Source organism: Panthera tigris, chromosome A1 (genome assembly GCF_018350195.1).
Source record: "Panthera tigris isolate Pti1 chromosome A1, P.tigris_Pti1_mat1.1, whole genome shotgun sequence".
Classification (NCBI taxonomy): domain Eukaryota; kingdom Metazoa; phylum Chordata; class Mammalia; order Carnivora; family Felidae; genus Panthera; species Panthera tigris.
In genome coordinates, this window is record NC_056660.1 from 191,883,470 (window position 1) to 191,906,015 (window position 22,546).

General features: G+C 42.3%; 1 protein-coding gene across 2 annotated transcripts in view; it reads right to left on the reverse strand.

The window, feature by feature from the left end:
- The window catches only part of GALNT10 (polypeptide N-acetylgalactosaminyltransferase 10), a 221,672-nt gene that overhangs the window by 35,383 nt on the left and 163,743 nt on the right, over window positions 1-22,546 (reverse strand). For both annotated transcript variants that reach the window (XM_042993828.1, XM_042993835.1), the window contains 2 exons: window positions 5,440-5,625; window positions 1,407-1,590 (listed from right to left, as the gene is read on the reverse strand). In XM_042993828.1, coding sequence (XP_042849762.1) covers window positions 1,407-1,590; window positions 5,440-5,625 — 370 coding nt within the window. The remainder of the gene's footprint in view (window positions 1-1,406; window positions 1,591-5,439; window positions 5,626-22,546) is intronic.

Consider the following 22,546-nt stretch of genomic DNA (forward strand, 5'->3'; position numbering starts at 1 on the left):
TGGATTCTGTGTCTGCCTCTCTTTGCCCCTCTCCCGCTCAGCTCTGTCTCTCTCTCTCTCTCTCTCTCTCTCAAAAAAACGATCATTAAAAATATTTTTTGGGGGGCGCCTGGGTGGCTCAGTCGGTTGGGCGTCCGACTTCAGCTCAGGTCACGATCTCGCAGTCCGTGAGTTCGAGCCCCGCGTCGGGCTCTGGGCTGATGACTCAGAGCCTGGAGCCTGCTTCCAATTCTGTGTCTCCCTCTCTCTCTGCCCCTCCCCCGTTCATGCTCTGTCTCTCTCTGTCTCAAAAATAAATAAACGTTAAAAAAAAATAAAAAAATAAAAAAAAAATATTTTTTTGAAGACGGAGAAAGGAGCCACGAGCCAAAGAATGTGGGCAGCCTCTAGAAGCTGGAAAGGGCAAGCAAACCGACTCTTCCCTAGAACCTGCCTACACCACGCCTTTAGCTCAGTTAGACTCCTTTTCACACTTCTGATCTCCAGAACTTTAAGAGAATAAATCTGTGTTGTTTTAATAAGCCAGTAAATTTTGGGTAATTCATAATTGGGAAACTAATACAGCAGAAGACTGGACTTTGGCTTTGTACCCAAAGGTCTTTCCACATCTCTAGGAAGGGAGCCAGAGTGGCTCACAGGGCAGCATAGGAGGAGCCCCAGAGAGACACGGGCTCTAATTCTGGCCTGGCACTGACTCACTGTATAAGTGAGGCCCCCCCTTGTCCTGGAGCCGCAGTCTCCCCATTTGCAAGGGACTGGTGTCCATCACCTGTAGGTCCCCCCAGCTTTCACATTCTAGGATGTTACGGGTCCACTCCACACATTGACCCCTAAACTTCTACCGTGGGACAAGCTGCTATTTCCTAACACTTCCAAGAGGGCCTAGCTGAATGATGGGACAGCTGTCTCCAGGGGCAGACAGGCCTGCAGGTGCACCCAGCCTTTACTGCTTCATAGCTGTGAGACCTGGAAAAGGTGCTTAACCTCCTGGAGCCTTGGTGTCCTCACTTGGAAAATATGGATAATAATTTTTACTACGTATGGTTGTTGGGGATTAAAAAGGATCAGCATGTGATACGCTCAGCACTGTGCCTGGCATTTAGAAAGTGTTCAGCAAGGCGTGGTGGTGATGCTGGTTCTTGCTCACCACGGGGTGCTAGGCTTGAGGGAGAGAGCAACTCTGTTCACCCCCAGCTGGCAGGAACACCGCACAGAGGTGGCCAGCTGGGAGGTCCCTGAGCTGAGGCTCTGAGACAGCCTGGGAGGAGCTGTGCTTCCGGTTGGGGATGTTTGCCCTGGTTCCCTTGCAGTGGACTTTTAGGGGGAGGTGGCGGTCCCGAGTAGGGTGTGTTGGCGAGGGGTCACTAGGTCAGCCACTGGGACCAGCCTAGGTCACTTGTACTTACTCAAATGGGTCGCTTGGGTCAGCTTTCTGAAGTTCTGGAGGAATTGGTATCCGCTTATAGTACATCTCCCAGTCAAAGGCGCCCCGCATGGCATCGCCCGCCTGCGTTTCGTACCGAAAGTCATCGTGGTCGATCACGTCAATCATCGGGCACACAATGGTCTTGCGGTTCCGGGCGATGCGGTCTGAAGAAGCCAAGAGAGACGCCCATTACAGAGGCAGGACAGGGAAGCAGCTAGGTCCATGACCCTGCTCTGCAGCTTACTTGCATTCTTAACGTGTTCCCTGAGTGACTTCTCCGAATGCTCGAGTTTGAGAATCCCAAGAGCAAGGGAGAGGACAGGCTTTAAGAAAGATGGACCAAGGCTCCCGTCCCAGTCCTGCTACCTGCGAGCTACATAAACAATGTCTCTGAGCCCCAGTGTTCTCCTCTGTGAAATGGGGAGAAGAGGTTCAGCACCACAGGCTGGTAGGAGGACAGGATATGACGATGGTTCGAGGTATCCAGCACGGTCGCCTGTAATGGTCAGCGCCATTGCAGAGAGAGATTAATTTCTTTCTGGGAGGGCTCCTGTTCTGGCCCTGTCAGGCTCTGCATTCTGGGTCCTAAGCTTGACTCGTGGCCGAAGTAGCCAGGCACGCCAGCTCCTCAAAACTTCCCAGCTATGGTCAGTGAACAAGTGGTCCTCCTTGCGAGAGAGTTTAGCTCCCTTTTTCCAACAGCCAGAACTACTGAGGGGGGCATGTACTATCCCATGAACTCCTCCTGACTGATGTACAAGCAAAGCCTGGCAGACCTCTGCCCTGCAGGAATGCTACAGGCTAGGTGATTCAAGATGGCAAGGGCAGTCCCTAGCCAGATGGCTTTTTACGGTCCCCGTTAAGCCAGGGAGAAGCTGATTCTATACAACGCACTCTGCCAACCTACCAACCAGAATTTTAAGCTTTGGTTTGTTCTGTTCTTCGATGTTCCTTCTGCCAAGAAGCCGTGGCTGCAGCTTGGGGGTGCCAGTGATAAAGGGGCCAGTGGGCTGTGCTGGGGTGCCTGGCTGCTTGGGCCAGCAGTCAAGTTCAAGGGTGGGAATGTGGAGTCTGGTAGGGCCAGTGTAGGCTGGCATCTGCCTGGGGCTTGGGCTTCATCAAGTACTTTTTTCTTCCAGGAGAGAAAGCAACATTCTTGCCCTTTTCTAAACTGCAAGACAACAATCCATAGATGGGTCATTATATTGATCGAGTGTGTGTGTGTGTGTTTGTGTGTGTGCATGTGCATGCGTATAATGAACCAGGAAAGAATACTGAATGTCAGGGTGCATTCCACCTGATAAGAAAAAGTACTTTTTAAGGAAACAGGTTTCCGTTATATTGCATGGGTGTGTATCTGTGTACTGGATTGAGATGTCCAATGTGTTTCTAACTGTGGCACATTGGTTTAAAAAGTCTGAGAAGTGTGCTTTCGGCAGTGTGTCCTCTGGGGTACCAGTGCCCGATGTACCTATGGTGTGTTTAAAAAACTGCCAGGGCTGCTCCTGCCCCAGGTGCACCGAATCAGAATCTGTGGGGGCAGAGCTTGGGTCTGCCTTGTGAACAGGCTCCCTAGGGATTCTAATGAAGTCGAAGAAACTTCTCCAGGGAAAGATCTAGAGAGGGGCCTCCCTTCCTAATTCTAATTATTCACGCCCATGCAGGGGATTTCACTTCTGGAGAGGCTCTGGGCCGTGGCTCTGCTGCAGGCTGGCTGAGAGCGGGAGGCGTGAGGGGTCAAGGCTTAGCATCAGAGAGGCAGCATTCCAGGGTGCTGCGCTCACTTGGGGACAGAATGCCCAGGTCCCAACCCTGGCTTTGTCACCTACAAGCAGTATAACCTTGACAAAGGTTATCTGATGCCTCTGAAACCTCGCTTCCCTGCTGACAAAATGGAGGACGACAGCACGTGTCTCATGGGGTTCCTGTGAAGACCGAGGGGGACGGTGGGGCCAAGATGCTTAGCTCAGACTCTCGCACATTCACACATCCCATTAGTGGTCTGCGGACATTGCTGTGACCAGGATTGCCGAAAGAAGCTCAGAAGCTGAGCACCTTCCTCATTCTCTTTGCTCTTTAGTTTTCTCATTTGTTCTACATGGATAATAAGGCCTGGCCTGTCTACATTCCCATGTAACTGTCAAATTCAAAAGTGGCTGTGGCCTAAAAAGCCAAGGGACTAGCAGAGCCATGATGATGATGATGATGATGATGGCAGAAATGAGGATAAACAGTGGCTTTCCTTTGGGGGGCTGAATCCTTCTCTCTGGCTCAGGAATGCGTCATCTGCACAGAAGGCAGAGAGAACTGTGCATGGAGGTGTTAATGGTTTTGAGACAAAGCCCTGATGCGCTCTGTCGGCTGCTCATATTAACAGGGACAGACTTTTGCATCTACACCACTGGTTCACATTTCTATTGGAAAAAGAAAAAATAAAAAGAGGGAGAATGTTTCCTCCATGTATTCTGCAGATTATGAAAATTATCCTCATATATTTCCATAGAAACAGAGTTAAGGGCTATTTAGACTCCCAGCTCAGCTTTGTGGCCCTCCACTTCGAGTCACTGAATGACCCAACAAATGAGTTGTTCCTTCAGCACTATAAATTAGGTGATTTATGGTGAGACTTTTTTCTTTCTCTTTTTCTTTTTCTCTTTCAGTAATAAGAGGCAGATGCAGAGACCTCTTGGTTTAATTAAATACGGAGTTTACCAGAAAATCTGGGTTATATCCTTTTCCTAACCCAGTGGGACCCTGGACCCTTGGGATCAGAAGCGTATCATCTAATACTGAAGTTCCATGCTGATCTGTGTTAGAAAACAAATTGGCTGGATTAGCCCATTCAACCGTGTGGGTTTTGCTTTCTGTTCTCACCTCTGCCTGATGGTCTAACCAGTGCTCGTCCAAGTGTGGTCCTCGGACCAGCAGTGCTGGAACCACCTGGAAGCTGCTTAGAAATGCAGCTTCTCAGACCCTACCCCAGACCTCTCCAATCAGAAACTCTGGGGTGGGGTCCAGCACTCTGTGTTAGTGAGTCTTCCAGGTGATTCTGACACAGGCTCAAGTTGGCCCTGAACTACAGTCTCCTTTGCTTCCTGAGCTTTCTGCTATGGTGAGCATCCCCATTCATTTGTGAGTTTTAATTTCTCCCTGGATTGATAATGCTTCTCCAATCTGTCTCTGGCCTGTCCCTCACCTGATTCCCAGTCTCAGTAGGACATTTCCTCTTTGATGTCCACCTGTTAGCACCAGCTCATCACCTTCCACAAATCTGAACTCCGCAGAATTCAGACCTGCTTCTTCAACAAGCTATGAGGCACCTCACTGCCCAGCATCCAATCCTCTTGTCTCCCTTCTGTCCACATGGCTATGATGGATGACTTCTGGATCATGCTGCCCTGTCCACAGCCCTTTCCTGATAGCTGCTGGAAATTCTCCAGAGATGAATTTAGGGAGGCAGTGTGATTTCTGACCATGGACAAAATTTGGGGCCAGAGAGATGGTAACTTTGACACTTATGACCCAAGGGAACAATATTGAGTCACTCAGTATCTCCAAACCTCAGCTTCTTCTACTATGAAATGGGGACACTTTTGACCTGGCATGGTTTTGTGAGGACTGGAGATAATGCTTATCACTTCCCTGGCTCAGTAGCAGGGCACTGAATGTTAACTATTCTAAGTTGCTAGGATAATGTCCCTCCACAATGTGGCTCCTACAGCAGACAGCCTTGACTTGCTTTCCAATAAAACTTGAACTAATCTGGGAGAGGGAATCATGTAACTAGACTGTAGTGTGCTGTAGGACTTTGGGTAAGTCACTTCCCCTCTCAGCTTCCTTCTCTGTAAAACGAAGGGACAGGACTCGAATGGATTTTTAAGGTCTCTGTGAGCATTCCTGAATCCCTCGTGGCACCTGGCATTGGATGGCAGCATCTCAAGCAGTCAAGAGAACCCTTGTGGATGATCCCTGCAGAAGGCCGGGGCCCACCTTGCCTTGGGAGGGTCTCTTACCGAGCAAGGGGGGGAGCCAGTTGACATTGGCTTCACAGTGTGAGTCTAAGAATGTGATGACATCCCCAGTTGCTGCAGAGGCCCCCAGCATCCGGGTCCTTATCAGCCCTTCCCGCTTCTTGGTTCGAAGAATTCTCACACTGGGGAAGAGGGCCATATAGTCTTCAAGTGGCTTCTTCAAGTGTTCTGTGAGAGAGACAGAAGAAGACAGATGGACAGATGGGTTAGAACAGCTGCTTAGTAATCACTCTTGTGACTGCTCCCTTACGTGTGCACCGTATTTTATAGTTTATTTTTTTATTAAAAAAATTTTTTTAACGTCTATTTATTTTTGACAGAGAGAGAGAGAGACAGAGAGAGAGAGAGAGAGCATGAGCGGGGGAGGGGCAGAGAGAGAGGGAGACACGGAATCTGAAGCAGGCTCCAGGCTCTGAGCTGTCAGCACAGAGCCTGATGTGGGGCTCGAACCCATGAGCTGTGAGATCATGACCTGAGCCGAAGTTGGACGCTCAATCGACTGAGCCACCCAGGCACCCCTGTACTTTATAGTTTAGACACAGCTTTCCCATATAATGCCTCATGGGACCTTTCAGATATGGCCAACGAGGACAGGGACCACCACCTGCATGCTGTAAATGGGGACTCCGAAGCTCAAAGAAGTCCAGGGATAGTGCCAGACCTGGAACACACAGAGATCATCTGTGTGAGAGTGTGGGCAGTGGTGGTTTATGCTTGGCTGATACCTCTTCCTTCATTTTCTGGAATCAACACTCTGATTTTTCTTGGTGAAACTGCCCCTCCCATTTTCCATCCATTACACTTTGGTGGGGCTCACCCCACCCCTGGATCCAAGGGGGAGGAGCAGGTAGGATGGGCCTGACCAATCAGGGCATTTCATTTCCTTGCCTACAGTGATTGGTTCAGGAATGGCCATGTGACCCGAGTTGATCCAAATAATGAATCCTGAGAAGTTTTTTTTTTTTCTTTTTTTCAGAACTACTGAAAAACCAGGCCCTTTCTTCTCATTAGAGTTGCTAACTTGGCTGGCCATAAATCTGGAGCTGCTGGTGACATCTTTGGCAAATGAGGTGATAAGAGTTGGGGGAGGGGCAGTTCTGCTGACATTGAAGTAAACATGTAAAAAGAATCAAGAGATGGAAATTATTCTGATGGCATTTTGATTCCCCAGATCCCTCTGTGCCTAAAGCAGATAGACTCCTAAATGTTCTTACTACACACGAAACAAATTCCTCTTCTTGTTCATGCTAATGTGGGTTGGGTTTCTATACTGTGCCTGGTAAAGTCATTCTGAACAAATCTCAAAAATTATCTCTTTTTACTAAAAAAGTCCCAGCCTTAACACTGGTGTCTCTTTAGTTTAATCAGGGTTAGAGCACTTTATGAAAAATCTAGTATGGCTACAAAAAAAGTCCTAACGTTTATACCACACTTAATGATGAAATAGCGAATGCTTTTATCCGATGATCAGGATAAAGGCTGTATTCTCTCTCACCACTTCCATTCAGCATTGTACTAGAACTCCTAGCCAGTGCAACTGGCAAGATAAAGAAATAAAGGCATAAAGATTGGGAAGAAAAAGGTAACAGTATCTTTACCTGTAGATGACATGATTATTTACATAGAAAAATCCTAAGAAATCTACAAAGAAGCTAGCAAGATTTCAGGATACCGGTTTAAATGTTGATTTAAAAAGTTGTATTTCTAAGTACTGGCAGATAAAAAAAAAAAACTTGGAAAATTCAATTTAAAATAGTAAGCATACAATCTGCAATTTAACAAAAGAAGTAAAATCTGTATACTTTGAAACTGCAAAAACACTGTTGAAAAATATTAAAGACTAAAATAAATGGAAAGACAGTCTGTGTTCATGGATTGGATGACTTAATATTGTTAAGATGGCAATACCTCCTATGTTGATCTAAATCAACATTTAGTGAGATCAAAATCACAGCTGATCTCTTTGCAAAAATTGACAATTGACAAGCTGATCCTAAAATTTATGGAAGAGATCAACAGATCCAGGATAGCTAAAAATCTTTTGATTACTTACACATGAACATTTACAGCAATACTACTCACAACAGCCAAAGATTGGAAATAACTCAAGCTTCCATCACCTCAAGAATGGATAAACAACTATGAAATATATTCATACAATGGAATATCACTCAACCATAAAAAGGAATGAAGTACTGGTACATGGTACCATGCAGATGAACCTCAAAACATTACACCAAATAAAGGATGCCAGCCACAAAAGGTCACATGTTGTATCATTCTACTTGTATGAAAGTCCAGAATAGGTAAATTTATAGAGCCAACAAACAAATTAGTGATTACCAGAGACTGGGGTAGAGAGAGATGGGGACTGACAACTCAATGGGTATGGTGTTTCCTTTTGGAGTGATAAAACATTTTGGAACCAAGTGATGGTTGCACAACATTGTGAATGTACTAAATGCCAGTGAATTGTATACTTTAACATGGTTAATTTTTATGTTATGTGAATTTTACCCCAATTAAAAAAAATGGGTAAAAGATCTGAATAGGCACTTCTCCAAAGGTGATATACAAACGGCCGATAAACACATAAAAGGATGTTCAACATCCTTAGTTACCAGGGAAATGCAAATCAACACCACAATGAGATACTACTTCACATCCACTAGGATGGCTATAATGCACAACTCAGATAATAAGTGTTGACAAGGATGTGGAGGATAAGAATCTCTATATACTGTTGGTGGAAATGTAAAATGGTGCAGCCACTTTGGAAAACAGTCTGGCAGTTCCTCAGTTAAGCACAGTTACCATATTACCCAGTAATTCCATTCCTAGGTGCTCACGCAAGAGAAATGAAAACACACATCCACCCCAAAATTTGCGTACTAGTGTTCATAGCAATATTCAAAATATCCCCATATTGAAAACCATAGAAATATCCATCAATTGATGAATGAGTGAACAGAACGTAGTATATCCACACAATGGATTTTATTATTCCACAATAAAAAAGGAAAGAGCGATTAAGACAATATGGATGAACCTTAAAAAGAGTATTCTGTGTTAAAGAAGTCAGACACCTAAGACTTGATATTGTATGATTCTATTTATATGAAATTTCTAGAAAGACAAAATTACAGGGACAGAAAGGAAGTCAGCAGTAGTCTAGAGCTGGGTTGGGAGTGGGGACTGATTACAAACAGGCACAAGGGAACTTTCTGGAGTGATGGAAATATTCTAAAACTGTATTATAGTGATCATTTTAAAACTGTATAAACTGACCTAAGAACTGAACTGCAGACTTAAAATGGGTGATTTCTGTGTTATGCAAATTATACCTGAATAAGGTTGTTAAATGGAAAAAAAAAATGTATTTCTATATCCTGGCAAAGAACAATTGGAAAGTACAATAAAAATACCATTTATAATAGCTTCATATAGATAAAGACCCAAATAAATGGAGAGATAAATCATACATATAGACTTGAAGACTCCATATTGTTAAAGAGCCAATTCTCCTCAAATTCATCTATAGATTCAACATAATCCCAATGAAATCACAGCAGGTTTTGAAATTGACAACTTTCAAAGAACCTAAACTGTGAAAACAAAAACAATCTTGAAAAAGAATAAAGTTGGAGGACTCACTGATTTCAAAACTTATTACAAAGTCAGAATAATCAAAACAATGTAATACTGGCAAGGAATAAACATAACCAATAGAACAGAATAGAGGAGCCAGAGGTATACCTATATATATGTCATTGACTGACTGGTTTTTGACAAGGGCACCAAGGCAAATTCAATGAGAATATAAAAGAATTTTTAAAATGTGCAACAAAACAAATGAGCAAAGGGAAAAAAGAAAGACAAACCAAGAAACAGATTTAACTATAAAGAACAAACAGATGGTTACCAGAGGGGAGGTGGTGAGGAGATGGGTGAAATAGGTGATGGGGATCAAGAGAACATTGGGGGCACCTGGGTGGCTTAGTTTGTTAAGCGTCCAACTCTTGATTTCAGCGTGGGTCACAATCTCATGATTAGTGGGTTTGAGCCCCTGTTGGGCTTTATGCTGATAGTACAGAGGCTGCTTGGGATTCTCTCTCTCCCTCTTTCTCTCTGTCCTGCTCTCTCGCTCAAAATAAATAAATAAGCATTCAAATAAAGAGCACACTTATGATGATGATCACTGAGTAATGTACAGAATTGCTGAATGGCTATGTTGTGCACCTAAAATTACCATAACACTGTATGTTAACTATACTGGAATGGAAATAAAAAACTTGAAAAAATAAAACAGCTAGCATAACTGGATAAACACATGAAAAAAGATGAAATGCAACCTCTACCTCCTACCATACACAACAAATAATTTTAGATGGATAGCAGGTTTAAATATAAAGGCTAAAGTTATAAGGTTTCTTGAAGAAACATAGGAGAATATTGTTGTAAACTTGGGGTAGGAAAAGATCTCTTAAGACATAAAAAGCACTAACCCATAAAAGGGAAGACTGATAAACTGGACTTGATTAAGAACTTGCTCTTCAAACTTTGCTCATCACAACACATCAAAGACATCAGTAAGAAAATGACAAGGCAGGCAACAGTCTGGGAGAAAATATTAACAATACATGAATCTGATGAAGGACTTGTATCAAGAATATGTAATGGATTCCACCAAAGTCAATAATAAACAGATGACCAACTTAAAACTAGGCAAAAAGCTATGAAACATTTTTACAAAAATACATTTCACAAAAGAATTGATATACAAACAGCCAACAAGCATATGAAAAGATGTGACTCAAATTAAAAGCCTGAGATGCCATTTGCTATACATTCCCCAGGGAGAGGAGTTAAGATGGTGCAGGAGTAGGGGGGCTCTAAGTTTGCCTCATCCCTCAAATACAGCTAGATAAATATCAAATCATTCTAAACACCCAAGAAATCAATCTGAGGGCTGAGAGAACAAAACCACAAGTCTACAAGTAGAAAAACGACTACTTTGTGGAAGCTTCTTTTAACAAGCAGATCAAAGCACCTAGATCTAGGGTTTGTTTCTTCTTCTTCTTCTCTGGACAAAATGACAAGATGGAAGAATTCATCCCAAAAGAAAGAACAGGAAGTTGGGGCATGTGGGTGGCTCAGTCAGTTAAGCGGCTGACTTCGGCTCAGGTCATGATCTCACAGCTCATGGGTTTGAGCCCTGCATCAGGTTCTGTGCTGACAGCTGGGAGCCTGGAGCCTACTTTGAATTCTGCGTCTCCCTCTCCTTCTCTGCCCCTCTCCCACTTGCATGCACGCGCCCTCTCTCTCTCTCTCTCTCTCTCTCTCTCTCTAAAATAAACAAACATTGAAAAAAAGAACAGGAAGTAGAAGTAATAGCCAGGGATTTAATCAATACAGATATACAGATAGAAGTAAGACGTCTGAACTTGAATTTCAAACAACAATTATAAGGATACTAGCTGGGCTTGAAAAATGCATAGAAGGCACTAGAGAATCCCTTAAAAGAACTTTTAGTTCTTTTAGATTAAAGAATTAAAAACTAGTCAGGCTGAAGTTAAAAAAACTATTTAAAAAAAATTTTTTTTTTTAACGTTTATTTATTTTTGAGACCGAGAGAGACAGAGCATGAACAGGGGAGGAGCAGAGAGAGAGGGAGACACAGAATCTGAAACAGGCCCCAGGCTCCGAGCCGTCAGCACAGAGTCCAACTCGGGGCTCTAAATCACAGACCGTGAGATCATGACCCGAGCCGAAGTCGGACGCTTAACCGACCAAGCCACCCAGGCGCCCCTGAAATTAAAAAAAAAAACTATAATCAAGATGTAAACCCAAATGGATGCCATAACAATGAAGATGAACAAAGCAGAGGAGAGAATCTGTGATAAGGAAGATAAAACTATGAAAAATAATGAAGTTGAAAAGAAGAGGGAAAGAAAGGTAATGAATCATGAAGGTAGACTTAGAGAACTCAGCAACTTCTTAGAGCAATAATATTTGTATCACAGGAGTCCCAGAAGATGAAAGAGAAAAAGGGGCAGAAGATTTATTTTAGCAAATTACAGCTGAAAAGTTTCCTATCTGGGGAAGGATACAGACATTTAAATCCAAGAAGCACAAAGAAGTCCCATGAAATTCAACAAAAGCTGGCCATATGACCTAGACATATCATAGTCAAATTCACAAAATACACATACAAGGAAAGAATCCTGAAAGCAGCAAGGGAAAAAAAAAGTCCTTAACCTACAAGGGAAGACAGATCAGGTTCGCAGCAGACCTATCCACAGAAACTTGGCAGGCTAGAAGGGAATGGCAGGACATATTCAATGTGCTGAATGGGAGAAATATACAACCAAGAATACTTTATCCAGCAAGGCTGTCATTGAGAATAGAAGGAGAGATAAAATGTTTCCCAGCAAACAAAAACTAAAGGAGTTTGTGACACTAAGCCAGCCCTGCAAAAAATATTAGAAGGGACTCTTCGAGTGGGGGGAGAAAGACCAAAAGCAATAAAGACTAGAAAGGAACACAGAACATCACCAGAAATACCAATTTTATAGGTAACACAATAGCACTAAATTCGTACCTTTCAGTAATCACTCTGAATGTAAATGGTCTACATGTTCCAGTCAAAAGACACAGGGTATAAGAATGGATTAAAAAAACAAGACCCATCTATATGCTGCATAGGAGACTCATTTTAGACCTAAAGACACCTGCAGATTGAAAGTGAGGGGATGGAAAACTGGAGTAGCCATGCTTATGTCAGACAAATTAGATTTTTTTTTTTTTTGGAGTGAAAAGCCTTTAGTTTAATGATACTCTGCCTCTTTTTTTTTCAATATATGAAATTTATTGTCAAATTGGTTTCCATACAACACCCAGTGCTCATCCCAAAAGGTGCCCTCCTCAATACCCATCCCCCACCCTCCCCTCCCTCCCACCCCCCATCAACCCTCAGTTTGTTCTCAGTTCTTTAAGAGTCTCTTATGCTTTGGCTCTCTCCCACTCTAACCTCTTTTTTTTTTTTTTCCTTCCCCTCCCCCATGGGTTTCTGTTAAGTTTCTCAGGATCCACATAAGAGTGAAAACATATGGTATCTGTCTTTCTCTGTATGGCTTATTTCACTTAGCATCACACTCTCCAGTTCCATCCACGTTGCTACAAAGGGCCAGATTTCATTCTTTCTCATTGCCATGTAGTACTCCATTGTGTATATAAACCACAATTTCTTTATCCATTCATCAGTTGATGGACATTTAGGCTCTTTCCATAATTTGGCTATTGTTGAAAGTGATGCTATAAACATTGGGGTACAAGTGCCCCTATGCATCAGTACTCCTGTATCCCTTGGGTAAATTCCTAGCAGTGCTATTGCTGGGTCATAGGGTAGGTCTATTTTTAATTTTCTGAGGAACCTCCACACTTTTTCAGAGTGGCTGCACCAGTTTGCATTCCCACCAACAGTGCAAGAGGGTTCCCGTTTCTCTACGTCCTCGGCAGCATCTATAGTCTCCTGATTTCTTCATTTTGGCCACTCTGACTGGCGTGAGGTGATATCTGAGTGTGGTTTTGATTTGTATTTCCCTGATAAGGAGCGACGTTGAGCATCTTTTCATGTGCCTGTTGGCCATCTGGATGTCTTCTTTAGAGAAGTGTCTATTCATGTTTTCTGCCCATTTCTTCACTGGGTTATTTGTTTTTCGGGTGTGGAGTTTGGTGAGCTCTTTATAGATTTTGGATACTAGCCCTTTGTCCGATATGTCATTTGCAAATATCTTTTCCCATTCCGTTGGTTGCCTTTTAGTTTTGTTGGTTGTTTCCTTTGCTGTGCAGAAGCTTTTTATCTTCATAAGGTCCCAGTAATTCATTTTTGCTTTTAATTCCCTTGCCTTTGGGGATGTGTTGAGTAAGAGATTGCTACAGCTGAGGTCGGAGAGGTCTTTTCCTGCTTTCTCCTCTAGGGTTTTGATGGTTTCCTGTCTCACATTCAGGTCCTTTATCCATTTTGAGTTTATTTTTGTGAATGGTGTGAGAAAGTGGTCTAGTTTCAACCTTCTGAATGTTGCTGTCCAGTTCTCCCAGCACCATTTGTTAAAGAGACTGTCTTTTTTCCATTGGATGTTCTGTCCTGCTTTGTCAAAGATTAGTTGGCCATACGTTTTTGGGTCTAGTTCTGGGGTTTCTAGTCTATTCCATTGGTCTCTGTGTCTGTTTTTGTGCCAATACCATGCTGTCTTGATGATTACAGCCTTGTAGTAGAGGCTAAAGTCTGGGATTGTGATGCCTCCTGCTTTGGTCTTCTTCTTCAAAATTACTTTGGAGATTCGGGGCCTTTTGTGGTTCCATATGAATTTTACGATTGCCTGTTCTAGTTTCAAAAAGAATGCTGGTGCAATTTTGATTGGGATTGCATTGAATGTGTAGATAGCTTTGGGTAGTATTGACATTTTGACAATATTTATTCTTCCAATCCATGAGCAGGGAATGTCTTTCCATTTCTTTATATCTTCTTCAATTACCTTCATAAGCTTTCTATAGTTTTCAGCATACAGATCTTTTACATCTTTGGTTAGATTTATTCCTAGGTATTGTATGCTTCTTGGTGCAATTGTGAATGGGATCAGTTTCTTTATTGGTCTTTCTGTTGCTTCATTGTTAGTGTATAAGAATGCAACTGGTTTCTGTACATTGATTTTGTATCCTGCAACTTTGCTGAATTCATGTATCAGTTCTAGCAGACTTTTGGTGGAGTCTATTGGATTTTCCATGTATAGTATCATGTCATCTGCAAAAAGCGAAAGCTTGACTTCATCTTTGCCAATTTTGATGCCTTTGATTTCCTTTTGTTGTCTGATTGCTGATGCTAGAACTTCCAACACTATGTTAAACAACAGTGGTGACAGTGGGCATCCCTGTCGTGTTCCTGATCTCAGGGAAAAGCTCTCAGTTTTTCCCCATTGAGGATGATGTTAGCTGTGGGCTTTTCATAAATGGCTTTTATGATCTTTAAGTATGTTCCTTCTATCCCGACTTTCTCAAGGGTTTTTATTACGAAAGGGTGCTGAATTTTGTCAAAGGCCTTTTCTGCATCGATTGACAGGATCATATGGTTCTTATCTTTTCTTTTATTAATGTGATGTATCACGTTGATTGATTTGCAAATGTTGAACCAGCCCTGCATCCCAGGAATGAATCCCACTTGATCATGGTGAATAATTCTTTTTATATGCTGTTGAATTCGATTCGCTAGTATCTTGTTGAGAATGTTTGCTTCCATATTCATCAGGGATATTGGCCTGTAGTTCTCTTTTTTTACTGGGTCTCTGTCTGGTTTAGGAATCAAAGTAATACTGGCTTCATAGAATGAGTCGGGAAGTTTTCCTTCCCTTTCTATTTCTTGGAATAGCTAGAGAAGAATAGGTATTATCTCTGCTTTAAACGTCTGGTAGAACTCCCCTGGGAAGCCATCTGGTCCTGGACTCTTATTTGTTGGGAGATTTTTGATAACCGATTCAATTTCTTCGCTGGTTATGGGTCTGTTCAAGCTTTCTATTTCCTCCCGATTGAGTTTTGGAAGAGTGTGGGTGTTTATGAATTTGTCCATTTCTTCCAGGTTGTCCAATTTGTTGGCATATAATTTTTCACAGTATTCCCTGATAATTGTTTGTATCTCTGAGGGATTGGTTGTAATAATTCCATTTTCATTCATGATTTTATCTATTTGGGTCATCTCCCTTTTCTTTTTGAGAAGCCTGGCTAGAGGTTTGTCAATTTTGTTTATTTTTTCAAAAAACCAACTCTTGGTTTCATTGATCTGCTCTACCGTTTTTTTAGATTCTATATTGTTTATTTCTGCTCTGATCTTTATTATTTCTCTTCTTCTGCTCGGTTTAGGCTGCCTTTGCTGTTCTGCTTCTATTTCCTTTAGGTGTGCTGTTAGATTTTGTATTTGGGATTTTTCTTGTTTCTTGAGATAGGCCTGGATTGCAATGTATTTTCCTCTCAGGACTGCCTTTGCTGCGTCCCAAAGCGTTTGGATTGTTGTATTTTCATTTTCATTTGTTTCCATATATTTTTTAATTTTTCTCTAATTGCCTGGTTGACCCACTCATTCTTTAGTAGGGTGTTTTTTATCCTCCATGCTTTTGGAGGTTTTCCAGACTTTTTCCTGTGGTTGATTTCAAGCTTCATAGCATTGTGGTCTGAAAGTATGCATGGTATAATTTCAATTCTTGTATACTTATGAAGGGCTGTTTTGTGACCCAGTATATGATCTATCTTGGAGAATGTTCCATGTGCACTCGAGAAGAAAGTATATTCTGTTGCTTTGGGATGCAGAGTTCTAAATATATGTCAAGTCCATCTGATCCAATGTATCATTCAGGGCCCTTGTTTCTTTGTTGACCGTGTGTCTAGATGATCTATCCATTTCTGTAAGTGGAGTGTTAAAGTCCCCTGCAATTACCACATTCTTATCAATAAGGTTGCTTATGTTTATGAGTAATTGTTTTATATATTTGGGGGCTCCGGTATTCGGCGCATAGACATTTATAACTGTTAGCTATTCCTGATGGATAGGCCGTGTAATTATTATATAATGCCCTTCTTCATCTCTTGTTACAGCCTTTAATTTAAAGTCTAGTTTGTCTGATATAAGTATGGCTACTCCAGCTTTCTTTTGGTTTCCAGTAGCATGATAAATAGTTCTCCATCCCCTCACTCTCAATCTAAAGGTGTTCTCATGTCTAAAATGAGTCTCTTGTAGACAGCAAATAGATGGGTCTTGTTTTTTTAATCCATTCTGATACCCTATGTCTTTTGGTTGGCTCATTTAATCCATTCACATTCAGTGTTATTATAGAAAGATACGGGTTTAGAGTCATTGTGATGTCTGTATGTTTTATGCTTGTAGCGATGTCTCTGGTACTTTGTCTCACAGGATCCCCCTTAGGATCTCTTGTAGGGCTGGTTTAGTGGTGACAAATTCCTTCAGTTTTTGTTTGTTTGGGAAGACCTTTATCTCTCCTTCTGTTCTAAATGACAGACTTGCTGGATAAAGGATTCTCAGCTGCATATTTTTTTCTGTTCATCACATTGAAGATCTCGTGCCAATCCTTTCTGGCCTGCCAGGTTTCAAAAGAGAGATCAGTCATGAGTCTTATAGGTCTCCCTTTATATGTTAGGGCACATTTATCCCTTGCTGCTTTCAGAATTTTCTCTTTATCCTTGTATTTTGCCAGTTTCACTGTATGTCGTGCAGAAGATCGATTCAAGTTACGTCTGAAGGGAGTTCTCTGTGCCTCTTGGATTTCAATGCCTTTTTCTTTCCCCAGTTCAGGGAAGTTCTCAGCTATTATTTCTTCAAGTACCCCTTCAGCACCTTTCCCTCTCTCTTCCTCCTCTGGGATACCAATTATGCGTATATTATTTCTTTTTAGTGTATCACTTAGTTCTCTAATTTTCCCCTCATACTCCTGGATTTTTTTTATCTCTCTTTTTCTCAGCTTCCTCTTTTTCCATAATTTTATCTTCTAGTTCACCTATTCTCTCCTCTGCCTCTTCAATCCCAGCCGTGGTCGTTTCCATTTATTTTGCATCTCGTTTAAAGCGCTTTTCAGCTCCTCCTGACTGTTCCTTAGTCCCTTGATCTCTGTAGCAAGAGATTCTCTGCTGTCCTCTATACTGTTTTCAAGCCCAGCGATTAATTTTATGACTATTATTCTAAATTCACTTTCTGTTATATTATTTAAATCCTTTTTGATCAGTTCATTAGCTGTTGTTATTTCCTGGAGATTCTTTTGAGGGGAATTCTTCCGTTTGGTCATTTTGGATAGTCCCTGGAGTGGTGAGGACCTGTAGGACACTTCCCCTGTGCTGTGGTGTATAACTGGAGTTGGTGGGCGGGGCCGCAGTCAGACCTGATGTCTGCCCCCAGCCCACCGCTGGGGCCACCGTCAGACTGGTGTGTGCCTTCTCTTCCCCTCTCCTAGGGGCGGGATTCACTGTGGGGTGGTGTGGTCCGTCTGGGCTACTTGCACACTGCCAGGCTTGTGGTGCTGGGGATCTGGCGTATTAGCTGGGGTGGGTAGGCAAGGTGCACGGGGGCAGGAGGGGCAGGCTTAGCTCGCTTCTCCTTTGGTGATCCACTTCAGGAGGGGCCCTGTGGCACCGGGAGGGAGTCAGACCCCCCGGAGGGATGCAGAAGCACAGTGTTGGGTGTTTGCTCGGAGCAAGCAAGTCCCTGGTAGGAACTGGTTCCCTTTGGGATTTTGGCTGGGGGATGGACGAGGGAGATGGTGCTGGCGAGCACCTTTGTTCCCCGCCAAACTGAGCTCTGTCATCCCGGGGCTCAACAACTCTCCCTCCCTTTGTCCTCCAGCCTTCCTGCTTTCCGAGCAGAGCTGTTAACTTATGACCTCCCAGATGCTAAGTCCCGCTTGCTGTCGGAACACACTCCGTCCAGCCCCTCTGCTTTTGCAAGCCAGACTCGGGGGCTCTGCTTGGCCGGCAGGCAGCCCCTCTGCCCCGGCTCCTTCCCGCCAGTCTGTGCAGCGCACACCGCCTCTCCGCCCTTCCTATCCTCTTCCGTGGGCCTCTCGTCTGCGCTTGGCTCCGGAGACTCCGTTCTGCTAGTCTTCTGGCGGCTTTCTGGGTTATTTAGGCAGGTGTGGGTGGAATCTAAGTGATCAGCAGGACGCGCGGTGAGCCCAGCGTCCTCCTACGCCGCCATCTTCTGCCCTCCCGATTCAGACAAATTAGATTTTAAAGCAAAAACTAACAAGAGATGACGAATGGCATTACATCATAGTTAAGGGGTCTATTCATCAAGAAGATCTAACAATTGTAAATTCTTATGCCCCCAACTTGGAGACCTCAAGTATAAAAACCAATTAATGACAAACATAAAGAGACTCACTGGAAATACCATAATAGTAAGGGACTTTAACACCCCACTTACAGCAACGGACAGATGATTGAAGCAGAAAATCAACAAGGAAACAATGGCTTTGAATGACACTCTGGACTAGCTGGACTCAACAGATGTATTAAAAGAACATTTCATGGTAAAGCAGCAGAATACACATTCTTTTCGAGTGTACATGGAACATTCTTCAGAGTAGATTACATACTGGGTCACAAATCAGCCCTCAACAAGTACAAAAAGATGGAGATTATACCATGCATATTTTCCAAACACAATGTCATGAAACTTGAAGTCAGCCACAAGAAAAAATTTGGAAAGACCACAAATGGAGGATAAAGAAAGTCCTACTAAAGAAGTAATGTTAACCATGAAATTAAAGAAGAAATAAAAAAGCACATGGAAAGACATGAAAATGAAAACATGACAGTCCAAAATCTTTGGGATGCAGCAAAGGCAGTCCTAAGAGGGAAGTATACTGCAATATAGGCCTACCTCAAGAAACAAGAAAGGTCTCAAATACACAGCTTAGCCTTACACCTAAACGAACTGGAAAAGGAACAGCAAATAAAGCCTAAAGCAAGCCTAAGAAGGTAAATAATAAAGATTAGAGCAGAAATAAATGATATAGAAACAAACAAACAAAAAACCAGTAGAACATATCAACAAAACTAAGAGCTGGTTTCTTCAAAGAATTAATAAAATTGATAAATGCCTAGCTGACTTATAAAAAGAAATAAGAAAGAATCCAAGTAAATAAAATCACAAATGGAAGAGGAGAGATCACAACCAACACCACAGAAATACAAATAATCACAGGAAATTATTATGAAAAATTATATGCCAACAAACTAGGCAAACTGGAAGAAATGGACAATTTACTAGAAACATACAAACTACCAAAATTGAAACAGGAAGAAATAGAAAATTTGAATAGACCCATAACCAGCAAAGAAACTGAATCAGTAATCAAAAATCTGCCAACAAAAGTCCAGGGCAGATGGCCTCCCAGGGGAATTCTATCAGACATTTAAAGAAGAGTTAATCCTATTCTTCTCAAATTGTTCCAAACAATAGAAGTGGAAGGAAAACTCCCAAACTCCTATGAGGCTAGCATTACCTTCATTCCAAAACCAAAGACCCCACTAAAAAGGAGAGTTACAGACCAATTTCCCTGATGAAAATGGATGCAAAACTCCCCAACAAAATAGTAGCAAATTGAATCCAACAGTACATTAAAAGAATTATTCACTATAACCAAGTGGGATTTATTCCTGGGCTGCAGGGATGGTTCAATATTCTCAAATCAATCGACATGATATACCACATTAATAAAAGAAAGGATAAGAATCCTCTAAATAGATACAGAAAAAGCATCTGACAAAATACAGCATCCATTCTTGATAAAAACCATCAATAAAGTATGGATAGATGGAACATACCTCAACATCATAAAAGCCATATATGAAAGGCCCAGTGCTAATATCATCCTCAATGGGGAAAACTGAGACCTTTTCCTCTATGATCAGGAACAAGACAGGGATGTCCACTCTTCACCATTACAGTTTAACATAGTACTGGAAGTCCTAACCTCAACAATCAGACAACAAAAAAGAAATAAAAGGCATCCAAATCAGCAAGGAAGAAGTCAAACTTTCACTATCTGCAGATGACATAATACTCTATGTAGAAAACCTGAGGGGCACCTGGGTGGCTCAGCTGGTTTGGCGTTTGACTTTGGCTCAGGTCATGTTCTCATGGTTTACGAGTTCACGCCCCGCACTTGGCTCTGTGCTGACAGCTCAGAGCCTGGAGTCTGCTTCGGATTCTGTGTCTCCCTCTCTCTCTGCCCCTCCCCCACTCACACTCTCTCTCTCAAAAATAAATAAAAATCAAAAATTAAAAAAAAGATGGGGCGCCTGGGTGGCGCAGTCGGTTAAGCGTCCGACTTCAACCAGGTCACGATCTCGCGGTCCGTGAGTTCGAGCCCCGCGTCGGGCTCTGGGCTGATGGCTCGGAGCCTGGAGCCTGTTTCCGGTTCTGTGTCTCCCTCTCTCTCTGCCCCTCCCCCGTTCATGCTCTGTCTCTGTCCAAAAAAAAAAAAAAAAAAAAAAAAAAAAAATTAAAAAAAAAGAAAAGAAAACCTGAAAGACTCCACCAAAAATTGCTACAACTAATACATGAACTCAGCAAAGTTGCAGGATATAAAATCAACTTATAGAAATATGTTGCATTTCTGTACACTGATAACAAAGCAGCAGAAAAAGAAATCAAGGAATCAATCTCATTTACAATCATAGCCAAAACCATAAGGTACCTAGCAATAAACCTAACCAAAGAGGTAAAAGATCTGTACTCTGGGAGTACCTGGATGGCTCAGTCAGTTAAGTGTCTGACTTTTGATTTTGGCTCATGTCATGATCTCATGGTTCATGGCTTCAAGCCCTGTGCTGGGCTCCACGCTGACAGTGCAGAGCCTGCTTGGGATTCTCTCCCTCTCCCTCTCTCTCTCTCTGGTCCTCCCTGACTTGCATGTACTCTCTCTCTTTCTCAAAATAAGTAAACTTAAAAAAAAAAAAATTCTGTGCCCTGAAAACTATAGAACACTAGTGAAGGAAATTGAAGAGGACACAAAGAAATGGGAAAACATTCCATGCTCATGGATTAGAAGAGCATTATTAAAATGCCTACACTACCCAAAGCAATCTCCCCATTTAATGTCATCCGTATCAAAATACCACCAGCATTTTTCACGGAGCTAGAACAAACAATCCTAAAATTTTTATGGAACAACAAGAGACCCCAAATAGCCAAAGTAATCCTGAAAAATAAAAGCAAAGCTGGAGGCATCATGATTCCAGACTTCAAGCTATATTACAAAGCTACAGTCATCAAGACGGTATGGTAGTAGCACAAAAACAGACTCAGAGATCAATGGAACAGAACAGAAAACCCAGAAATGGGTCCACAACTATATGGTCAACTAATATTTGACAAAACAGGAAAGAATATCCGACGAAAAAAAGACAGTCTTTTCAACAAATGGCGCTAGGAAAACTGGACAGCAACATGCACAAGAACGAAACTGGACCACTTTCTTACACGATACACAAAAATACACTCAAAATGGATGAAAGACCTAAATGTGAGGTAGGAAACCATCAAAATCCTAGAGGAGAACACAGGCAGCAACCTCCTTGACCTCAGCCATAGTAACTTCTTACCAGACATGTTGCCAGAGGCAAGGGAGACAAAAGCAAAAATGAATTTTTGGGACTTCAAAATGAAAAACTTCTGCACAGTGAAAAAAACCAATCAACAAAACTAAAAGGCAGCCCATGGAATGAAGGAAGGGATCTGCAAATGACACCTTGGATAAAGGGTTAGTATCCAAAATCTATAAAAAACTTACCAAACTCCATACCCGAAAAACAAATAATCCAGTGAAGAAATGGGCAGAAGACATGAATAGACACTTTTCTAAAGAAGACATCCGGATGGCCAACAGGCACATGAAAAGATACTCGACGTCACTCCTTATCAGGGAAATACAAATCAAAACCACACTGAGATACCACCTCATGCCAGTCAGAGTGGCCAAAATGAAGAAATCAGGAGACTATAGATGCTGCCGAGGATGTGGAGAAACGGGAACCCTCTTGCACTGTTGGTGGGAATGCAAACTGGTGCAGCCACTCTGGAAAACAGTGTGGAGGTTCCTCAAAAAATTAAAAACAGATCTACCTTATGACCCAGCAATAGCACTGCTAGGAATCTACCCAAAGGATACAGGAGGGCTGATGCATAGGGCACATGTACCCCAATGTTTATAGCAGCACTTTCAACAATAGCTAAATTATGGAAAGAGCCTAAATGTCCATCAACTGACGAATGGTTAAAGAAGATGTGGTTTACATATACAATAGAATGCTACTTGGCAATGAGAAAGAATGATATCTGGCCATTTGTAGCAATGTGGATGGAATTGGTGGGTATCAGGCTAAGTGAAATAAGGCAGAGAAAGACAGATATCATATGTTTTTGCTTATATGTGGAACTTGAGAAACTTAACAGAAGACCATGGGGGAAGAGAAGGGAAAAAATAGTCACAAACAGAGAGGGAGGGAGGCAAATCATAAGAGACTCTTA